Raw genomic sequence first — 11,134 nt, 5'->3', positions numbered from 1 at the left:
TTTGCTTTTTTATTTTTTATTTTTAAAAAAATAAAACATTGACATTTTCAATTGAAACAGTCCTTAAAAACTGTTTTAAAGTATTTTTATAGTTATCAAAAAATATCTAATAAATTGTTCTCTTTTTTGTCTCGTAATATTCTAGGTCAACTAGTGAATTGAACTCATAGCTTTCTTCCTATTTATTAACGCATTCAAAATTATCTAGCATAAATTGTTGGGTTGCTCGACTAACTACAATTCAAAAGATTTTTTTACGAATGGTTCCTTCTCAGTTCAATGATCTGTCTTTACAAATGTATGTATAAAATTTAATGTCATATCGCACTAACAATGTTATAATTGTGTATGACTGTGTCTATCGTAGTTTTAGCATGATGCTCATGTCTATTATGATCTTCATTTTTTTCCTTTATAATATTGTAAGACTCATGACAAAAGTGTACTCAATAATTTGAGAGTAATAATTTTATTCCATTAATCAAGTTCTTATATATATAACTAAGAAACCATAATCTAGGAGATATAAAATTATAATAAAGAATAACTAATTATAATTACAAAATATATAGGGGTGGAAACGGTTTGGTTCGGTTCGGTGGTTAAATCAAATCAAACCGATTTTATTGGTTCAAACTGAATCGAACTGAACTGCATATATGTGGTTCGGTTTCAAATTCGGTTTTGGCATTTTTTTTAAAAAAATCATGTTATATTCTTTTTTAATTAAAAATAGTTTGGTTTGGTTTTAAATTCAGTTTTGTTCTTCAAATTAAAAGCGGTTCGGTTTTAAATTTGGTTTTACTCTTTTTTTAAATATATAAATAAATAAATAATATATATTAGTTAAAAACGGTTCGATTTGGTTTTCAAAAGTGAAATCAAATTAATTCGGTTTCAAAATTTCTTCAAATCGGATCGAACTGCATTTTTTGGTTGCACTGAGTTTTCGGTTTGGTTTTTAGAAACGGTTCGGTTTTTTTGGTTTGAATGACCACCCTTAAAAATAAATGTATTATAACACTCTGCTCAAGATGGAGCAAACATGTCGATCATGTCCAGCTTGTTGCATAGATAGCTTATTCTTGCTTCGTTTACTGCTTTTGTAAGGATATCTCCCAATTGTTCTCCAGTCTTCACATATCCTGTGGGTATTAACTCTTCTTGTATTTTCTTGTAAATAAAATGACAGCCCACTTCAATATTTTTAGTTTGTTCATGAAATACTGGGTTGAATACAATATGGAGAGCAGCTTGATTATCACATCACAGTTTAGCTGGCACAGTAACACTGAAGCTCATCTCAGACAAAAGTTGAGATATCCACACTATTTCACACACGAATTGTGTCATAGCTCTATACTCTGACTCGACACTTGAACGAGAAACTACATTATGTTTCTTACTTTTCTACGACACCAAGTTTCCTCCTATAAAAATACAATATCCAGAGGTTGATCTCCTATCTTCTCGAGATTCAGCCTAATTAGCATCTGAAAAATATTAAACCCACGTATGACCATGATCTTTATATAAGATCTCACATCCAGGTGCAGCTTTTAGATAACATAGAATTTGTTGAATCGTGGCCCAATGATCCACGGTCAGGGAAAACATAAACTGACTCACAATACTCATACAATAAGCAATGTCAAGTCGTGTCACTGTTAAATAGTTCAACTTTTTCTTTTAAGATCCTTAAACAATTCTACATTCCTTAGCAAGTTGCAAATTTGGTATCATCAGAGTACTACATGGTTTAACTTCTAGTTTACCTGTCTCAAATAATAAATCAAGTACCTATTTCCGTTGGGATAGGTAAATATCTTTCTTGCTTCTCATTACTTCAATACCCAAGAAATACTTCAATAGCCTCAAATCTTTGGTATGAAATTGACCCTGGAGAAAAATCTTGAGAGAGGATATACATGATACATCATTTCTAGTGATTAACGATATCATCAACATATACAACAAGCAAAGTAATGTCATTGTCATATCGTCGATAGACTACAAAATGATCAGACGTACTTTTCTTCATACCAAAATATTGAAGTGCTTGACTAAACTTACCAAACCATGCACAAGAACTTTGTTCAGTCCATACAAAGATTTTCGAAGCCAACATGCTTTATCACTCTCCCCCTAAGCAATAAACTCAGGTGGTTGCTCCATATAGACTTCCTCTTGAAGATCACCATGAAGAAAAGCATTCTTAATGTCAAGTTGATGCAAAGATCAATTGTGAGTAGCAACCATCGATATAAATAGTCAAATGGAAGTTTATTTAGTAACAGGAGAAAATATGTCTATTAGTCCCATAAATTTGGGCATAACCTTTAGCAACAAGACGAGCTTTTAACCGAGCCACTGTTCCATCAGGATTAACCTTTATAAGGAACACCCATTTACACTCAATAGCCTTCTTTCCAGCCAAACGCGAAACAAGATCCCAAGTATCATTATCATCCAAAGCAGTCATTTCCTCAATCATTGTACTACGTCACCCGGGATGAGATAAAGCTTCCTTGATAGAGTTAGGGATAAAGGTTGAATCAAGAGATGTAATAAAGGAATAAGTAGGAGAAATAGGGTAAGTACAAGTACGTTTACCTTTTCGAAGGGCAATGGGAAGATCATCACTCAGTTCCGAATCAAATGTCGAAGAAGCCAGTGGTAGAGGACATGGGTCTAAAGGTGGCTGTGGAGGACGCCTGGAGTAGACTCGAGTAACTGGAGGGTCAGAAGAAAAAGATACAGAGGAAGGTGAAGGAGAGGATGATGTAGAAGATGTAATCTCATAGACAAAAGATCTTCATCTTCCCTCTAACACGAACTCAATGGTGATGGACTAAAGGGTATATCTCCGAAGAATGTAACATCAGGAGATACAAGATACCTGTTCAGAGTAGGACAATAACAATGATAACTCTTTTGAACACGCGAATAGCCTAAGAAAATACATTTCAAGATTTTGGATCTAATTTGGTATGATTTGGACGAATGTCCCAAACAAAATAAACACAACCAAAGATCTTAGGAGCAACAGGAAACAAAGATTTCGTAGAAAAAAGAGTAAATAAAGAATCTCTCCATTTAGGACAGAGGAAGGCATTCTATTAATCAAGAAGAAAGCAGTAGACACAACATTTGCCCAAAAATGCTTTGGAACATGCATTTGAAAGGATAAGGCGCAAGCTGTTTCAAGGAGATGTATGTTCTTTCTTTCAGCAACTCCATTTTGAGATGGAGTGTCTACACAAAAAGATTGATGAATAATGTCATGACCACATAAGTAAGATCCAAGTACATGAGAGAAATATTCACCAACATTATCAGTTTGCAAGGTTTTGATAGAGACACTAAATTGATTTCGAATCTCAACGTGAAAAGCACAAAAATGAGACAATAACTCAAAACTATTTTTCATTAGGTAAAACGAAGTTACATGAGAATAATCATAAACAAAAGTAACGAAGTAACGAAGTAATGAAAACCTGTTTGGGACATGACTAGACAAGGACCCAGATATCAAAATGGACTAACTCAAAAAGAGCACTAGCTCGCTTATGAATCTTAGGACTAGAACTAAGATGATGAAATTTAGAAAACCGACACAAATCACAATTCAAAGACGATAAAGAACAAAATTCTGGATAAAGTTTCTTCAACACAAACAACGATGGATGACCCAAATGGCAATGAACTTCAAACGGGGATGTAACTCTAGAACAAGCCACAACTTTCGGTATCTGATGGTAAAAAATGTAAAGACCACCCGACTTATACCCTCTACTAATAATCTTCTTCATCATACGATATTGAAACAAGCAATAACCAAGAAAAAAAGAGACAAAACAATTAAGGTCACAAGTAAGTTGGCTAATAGAAATTAAACTAAAAGACAATTGAGGCAAATATAAGATAGAGGATAAAGAAGGTGATGGAGTGAAAAAAATGGTATCGGATCCAAGAATAGATGAGGTTGATCCATCTATCAAAGTGACAGATGGAGATGAGATAGGAGACAGAGGCATAGAAAATAGGTTAAAATTACCTGTCATATGAGCGGTGACACCAGAGTCTATGACCCATTTGGCAAATGATGTAAAAAGACATTTCGTAATACTTGTCTCAGCAATGGTGGCAATAGGATTTGATGAAAAAGATGCCTGCAAGGATTCCTGGAATACTTGAAATTTAGCAAAGTCGTCAATAAAGATGGTAATAGACTCATAGCCATATCACTGGTGGAAGCTATTTGAGCACGTTGAGATCATTGAGTTCTATACAACAACTTTCGACAATCACGTTTCATATGTCCTAGCTTACGACAATAGTAACAGACGATCTCTAGAGAATCTGATCTTCGATTATCATAACTAGGCTTCTGAAAATTATTAGTCATCCTTGAAGTACTGTGGTAGTTATTATTACTTATAAGAGCACTATTAGGTTGAGAAACAAGCAAACTGGATTGAGAACTCTCAATACAAAGAACACGATTGAAAGCTTCCTCTAATGATGGAATTTTAGATCAGAAAGAATTTGTGTTTTAGCCATTCTAAACTCAGGTGAAAGTTCATTAAAAAAAATATATATATCATAACAACCATCTTTTCTCGCTGAGCTTGTTGAACTTTGACCTCGGGATTAAACGATAATAGTAAAGCAAGTTCAACAACTGTCTTCTTAAGTCTCATAAAGTAACTTGTAACAGATTCTGCTTTATGTTCAGCTCGGAAGAATTGCATACAGACATCAAACATTCTATGAAGGTATTCTTTTCCAGAATATAAAAATTCTAAGAGTTCTAAGAGTTCTTTCACAGAATCACAATGATCTATCAAACCAACAACCTCACTTTCAATAGAATTCTTAATCTGAAGATAAAGTTGAGCGTCATCACGAAACCAAGTCTTTTTCTTTTCATCTTTTGGTGGCTCCTCGGTCACATGATCATCCACATTTGTACTAAGCGTATTAATTTGATCCATTTAACTTGTGTTCAGTTTTTTTCAATGCTAGGGGAATTCACTTATCCATTATGAGCTAATAAACAGTTTTTAGATCTCACGAGCAGAAAGAACAAACTAGAATCGAAATCAAAAGTGAACAAAACAACAACAAATCCTAAGCACAAAAAGGGTATTTATCTAAATAACTCACAATCGAGTAGATTGGAACCAAATATATAGAATGATTAGAAAAGATGAGCCGAAAATAACCCAACTGAAGGAAAGTGGAGAAAATGCCCCACGCGTCGGCGCTTGGCAACGGACTCAACTTGAACTGGCGATGCGTGTGACTCACGCACGACTGTTTTTGGTGAATGGCGATAGCAGATCAGGGCAGATGGCGGCGGTGCTTCTCTTGAGGTGGGCGGTGTCATTAAATAGCCACTTGAAGTGATGACCCAAATTCAAACCCTAACCCACAAAGCCGTTAAACGAAAATTCTAAATCCTAGGTAGCTCTGATACCATGTACTCATTAGTTTTAGAGAGAATAATAATCTTATTCAATTAATTGGTCTAAATATACATATATACATACATACATACATACATATATACATACATACATACATATATATATATATATATATATATATATATAGGCAATTAAGAAACTCTAATCTAGAAGATATAAAATTACAATAAAGGACGACTAATTATAATTACAAAATAAATACATATCATAACAGAAAGCACAACAAAATATGAGAAAAATGAAGATTGCAATAAACGTGGTCATCGTATTAGGGCTACGATAGACGTAGCTATCACTAACGCGATATTGTATAAAACGACGTTGGTGTGTTCTAGCATAAGCATAAGGTTAGATTTTATACGTTTGTAGGGTCAGATCATTGATCATAAATGTGCTAGTGAAAAGATTACCAATACAAAAAGAAATCACAATTTAATGTGTCAAGGCTTAACTATGCTTGTGTTTTTTTGTCATTGTACAAAAAAAATAAAAATAAATAAAAAAAATAAAAAAACCACATCCTTGAATTATTGTCAAAGTAAAAGTATGTGTATATGCATATATATTGTTCGACAATATGTTGGGTGGGGAGATTGAACTTTAAATCTAAATGTTAATATTATAATTACGTGCTATTTGAGTTATGTTTATATTGACAACTAATGAAATGGGAGCGTTTGGGACAAAGAGTTGGTTATTATAGTCATAGATTATTATAGTTGGGTTATAATAATTTATATTTAGGATGTAGATTATTTTAGTTTGGATTATGATAATAATATGTGTTTGAAGTGTAAATTATTTTAGTTTGAGAAGAAAATAGAAAATACTATAGCAAAGAATTAAAAAAATGATGATTGTAAAATAATAAAAGCTGCAGCAAATGGGATTTTGAAATAGTGTTGATTGTAGCTAATTGAGGGTTTTAAAATATTATTTAGTATAGCAAGAGGTGGTTATTATAGTCTCTTAGGATAATCTTTGCCCCAAACGTTTCCAATGTAATAGATAGTAAATATATATATATATATATATTTGGATTATAATAGAGTTTGGTCAGTTTTAGGCTTTATATTTTCAATAAATCTTAAAATTGTCATTTAAAGTTAATTTTTTTCAAATATGTTAATTTGTAATAACAATCTTCCTTAAGAAAATAAAATTGAAAATGTTAATGGATAATAATAAACTTGACTAAATTTAAATTTGTTGAAAGTACAAACATTAAAGGTTGAATAAATCTCAAAGTAGGACTAAAGTGGTATATCACCAAAAGAGAGAGGAAAAAGAAAAAAAAAACTCACTGGCTCTTATGTGGGGCTGGAATTAAAATGGAAGCCGGATGAGAATATATAAAACTCGAGTCCAAACAGCCGAAAACAGCAAAGGATAAACCGATACTCAAAACTCTGCTTCCAGTGGATAAAGCGCCAACAGACCATTCTTCTTTTTCTTCTTCAACCTCCGGAGCTTTTCTTTTCAAGAATCGCCCACTCTGAAATGGCGGCAACTGCAGTTAGTTGCTTCTCTCTCCCTTCTAAGTTCAGAAATCTTTCCCTTAATGCTTCTTCCTCCTGTATTCCCGCTTCCCCATCTTCTTTGACCCTCAGATCTCTCAGTTTCTCCTCCAACACTTCAGTTTCCGCCTTCTCCAATGGTGAGTTTTTATGGGTTTCCCTTTTTTCCCCTCTTATATTCTTTGTTTAGTAGAAGAACTGCGAAATTGTCTGATGAAGTATCGAATTGCTGGACTTAATTTTTTCCATTTTCGTAAAGGGTGCCTGACGATGAGTAAAGCTCAGAGGCCATCTCGTTACTCTGTGGTCTGCGAGGCTGCTCCTAAGAACAAGGCTGATTCTGCTGCAAAGAGGACTCGGCAGGCTGAGAAAAGGCGCATTTACAACAAAGCCCGGAAGTCTGAAATCAAAACCAGGATCAAGAAGGTACCTAATTTTGGAATATATTGAAATCTATAAGAATGATGTACTCCAGAATTCGTTTTTATCTCAGAGTATTATATATTTCTTTTATAAGGAACCATTTTTCATTGATGGTATGAAATTACAACACAAAAAGAAAGGGGGGAAGGGGGGTGGTGTGGAACCCCCCTAAGGAGACATTACAAAAGATCTTTACAGTTTGAAAGGAGACTAGTATAGCTATAGTGATGAAATAAGGGAGAACATTTTACACCGAGTCACAACCAAACTACAATAAGAAAGTTCTCTGTCTTGGAAGACTCTTCTATTCCTTTCTTGCACAATGTTCCAGCTGAACAGTCTAATGAAATTTTCCCATAAAAGCTTTTGTCTCCTTTTGGAAAGGGTGCCCTCTAAGGACAAGGGACAGGAGAGATTCAGGATCTTCTGGGAGAGATGTGTGCCAATTAAGAGTAGAAAGGAGATAGTTCCAAAAGGTGTAAGCAAAGGTACATGATACCAAAAGGTAACTCTGTGATTCAGATTGTTGTTTACAAATCGAGCACCATGTGGAGTCAAAACCATGTCAGGCACTATTCTTTGGAGCTTGTCATGGGTTTTGTTGGCTTTCTTATAGCTCCCAAAGAAAAAACTTAATCTTCTTTGGATAATGACCCTTCCATATCAGATGATACAGAGGCAAGATTTCATCAATGGAGGGGGATAAATCATACAAAAGGGAGCTATTTGAAAAAATGCCAGTGGGTTCTAGCTTCCAAAGACCCATGTCAGGTCTGTTATGAAAGGAAACAGCAGGTAGAATGTGTAAAAGAGCGCTTCAATTTCAGCCTCTCTCTGATTCCTTCTGAATATTAGGTTCCAATACTCAAGGTTTGTGTTCCAAAAATCTGTTGCAGCCCCAATCTTGTTGTGAGAAAAGGCATAAATAAGGGGGAATTGTGATGTAAGGGGTTCATATGGACTTTATTTCTGGGCGATTTTCATTTTAGGCTGGTATGTGCCTAATTTGCAAGTACCTATAGACAAACTAAGCTTTATCAAGACTCAAGCGGCTACTTTATGTTCCTTACGATATGTTACAGGTCATTACATTAGATGTTGAAGATAAATGCTTGAAATGACTATCTTTGTCTGAATGTTCCTGAATGGGATGCTTACAATTTTGTAAAATTAAGAGATGGAAGGTAGATGCTTACAATTTTGTACTCAGTACTAGTAGACAATTGGTTATATGTATGTATATATACACAAGCATAATATGATTTCGATTGATAAGGTCAATGGTAACTCATTGGTTTGGATGCTTGACGTGAAAATTTGATAAGTAGAAATTCTTACTTTTCATAAATGATTATAAACACAACCATCATGGGTTGGCCTAGTGGTAAATAAAAGACTTGAGTTTGATAAAGGCCTAAGAGGTAATGGGTTCAATCCATGGTTGCCACCTACTTAGGATTTAATATTATACGAGTTTCTTGATACACAAATATTGTAGGGTCAGGTGAGTTTTTCCGTGAGATTAGTTCAAGTATGCATAAGCTGGTCCGGACACTCATTATATATATCTATATATGATTAAAATTGTAAAACTATATTTATATTATGAACACTGTTCACCACTGAAAAAAAATGACACGAATATTACAATGGCTACTACAGAAAAATTTATGAGTTTCATTTTAGACAGCTTGTAATCAAGACTTCAATGATTGGATCTTCAGTATTATTTGCCATTAAAGTAACCAAACTGATTTTTCATTTATAGGAGTTATTGTTTAAGTTAATAAACTATCAAGCATCCCAAGTTGATGGACAATTGTAAAAGGACTGGAAAGAAAAGTTTGGTAAATGGTAAAGTTGATAGAATATTATTGTCCAGTAGAAGATTGCTTCAGCATAATCCTTTCTAATTGGCTAGAGGTAGGTTCTCTAGGCGGTTTCATCTTGGTTATGTCTGAATTTTAAATAATTTCCTTCAGATTATTTTTTTCCAGCCTCTTTCTTGAAGTCTTGAACTTATTCAAGAACTAAGGTGTTTGAATGGGCCTTTGGCTTAGCTGTAAATTTATTCAAATCTTTGGAGTATCAGCTGTTCTTTGGGTGAGTTATGCAATATGATTAACATCTTTCCTTTGTGTTATCTTGGGGATCTTAGAGGTAATCCTAAGCTGTAAAATCTTGTGTGACCAATGATTAAGAGGACTTTGTTTCTCCTTTTTGGTGCCTCTTGGGAAGTGTCTAATTCTGTTGGCAAAGTTTTCTTTGGTCATCGTTCCAAGAATGCATAAACTTTATGGCTTAATGCTTCAGAGTTTTCTTCTGGGAAATTTGGTCAACAAGGAATGTGTATTTGAGTTATGAACGCAGCATTTGATCTAGAGAACTGATAAATATTCTGCTTGAAATTTCTCCAAATTATTATATTTCTTTTATCATCTTTTTAACAACTTTGTGTCAAGAGAGGCAGTAGGAAGAGGTGATGGATGGTGTCTCCCATTTCATTTATAATTATGATTTCATCTCTTTCTTGCTGAAGCAGAAGAAATGATTGGCTTCCCTAATTATACCTTCCAACTGGTAAAACTTTCCTTTTTTATTAAATCTCTAAAGAGATGCTACTGTCTGATGTAATGGGTTGGTTTCTTTTCCATGGCTTATATCTGCTATAGGACAGGATTAAAGCATAATCTTCATATGGTTGCACAACACATCCTCTACATACTTGCTTTTGCAAATTGTGAAGTAAAAGAGAAGATTTTCTGTTTCTTTCCAGAACTAATCAGCATAATAATGACCTCTCCCTCCTACACTTCCAGGTTTTGGAAGCCTTAGATGGTCTCAAGAAGAAACCTGAAGCACAATCTGAGGAAGTCCTTCCAATTGAGAAGCTCATTGCCGAAGCATACTCAGTGATCGACAAAGCTGTGAGAGTGGGAACATTGCACCGAAACACCGCAGCACGACGAAAATCCCGGCTCGCCAGAAGAAAGAAAGCTGTAGAAATCCACCATGGCTGGTACACCCCAGATTCACCAGCAGCTGCCTGATGCTCTATTGAGGAATGAATGGAAAGATGTGATTTTTTGACGTAGATAAATGACGAACTTTTTTTCATCTATTTCTTTTATTTTTGTATTTAGTTTAAAACCTTCTTCCATGTCTACTGTTTAAGTTTCACTTAGGGGCGTTTGGCCCTCCAAGTTAGGTTGGGTTGGGTAGGTAAAATAAACCCACCCACTGTTTGGTTCACCAATTATTAAAGAGGTTTATTACCTCGTTATTTACGTTAACTCACATTTCTCGCCTCATTATTCGCATCAACTTTTTCAATTACTCTCCTCCTATAATAATTACTAACCCAACTCAACTCTGAGTGCTAAACGCTCCCTTATATTTTATCTCCCCTTGGTTGATGGTTCCAATTTTTTAATACCATTACACCTAAAAAAAATTATAAATCATTAACTTAAAATTTTATATTTTTAGGGCAAATTGAATTCATTCGTCTCCTTAAAGGTCTCCAAAAGCTTCAGAAATCCTCTTCTTGAAAAAAGAAGTGCATAAATGATGCAGTTGCATATCACAAAATCTAGTTTGTACATTCTGGCTCTAAACAAATTTAGAGATACTAGATTGGAAGTTTAATGATTTATTCAACACGATTCCTACCTGTAATGTTCGTAGACTAAATTTGTAAAA

At 34.3% G+C, this 11,134-nt stretch overlaps 1 protein-coding gene across 1 annotated transcript; it reads left to right on the top strand.

Annotated features, from left to right (window-relative positions):
* The first annotated feature begins 6,832 nt into the window (after positions 1–6,832).
* PRPS20 (chloroplast 30S ribosomal protein S20) lies at positions 6,833–10,725 on the top strand. The gene is made up of 3 exons (XM_039043793.2): positions 6,833–7,149; positions 7,269–7,435; positions 10,252–10,725. Exons 1-3 carry the CDS (start codon positions 6,993–6,995, stop codon positions 10,480–10,482), a joined length of 555 nt encoding a protein of 184 aa, XP_038899721.1. The 5' UTR covers positions 6,833–6,992; the 3' UTR covers positions 10,483–10,725.
* Positions 10,726–11,134: the final 409 nt, after the last annotated feature.

Source organism: Benincasa hispida, chromosome 9, assembly GCF_027475165.1.
Source record: "Benincasa hispida cultivar pf3 chromosome 9, pf3_genome.v1.1, whole genome shotgun sequence".
NCBI lineage: Eukaryota > Viridiplantae > Streptophyta > Magnoliopsida > Cucurbitales > Cucurbitaceae > Benincasa > Benincasa hispida.
The sequence above is the reverse complement of the archived record's forward strand: the minus strand, read 5'-3'. Positions and strand labels throughout refer to the sequence as shown.

What these genes read in the sequence shown, in the direction of transcription:
- PRPS20 (XM_039043793.2), top strand. Translation starts at nt 6,993, where the DNA reads ATGGCGGCAACTGCAGTTAGTTGCTTCTCTCTCCCTTCTAAGTTCAGA. An exon ending in AGTTTCCGCCTTCTCCAATG is followed by an intron (nt 7,150 to 7,268) that starts GTGAGTTTTTAT and finishes ATTTTCGTAAAG; the next exon opens with GGTGCCTGACGATGAGTAAA. An exon ending in TCAAAACCAGGATCAAGAAG is followed by an intron (nt 7,436 to 10,251) that starts GTACCTAATTTT and finishes CTACACTTCCAG; the next exon opens with GTTTTGGAAGCCTTAGATGG.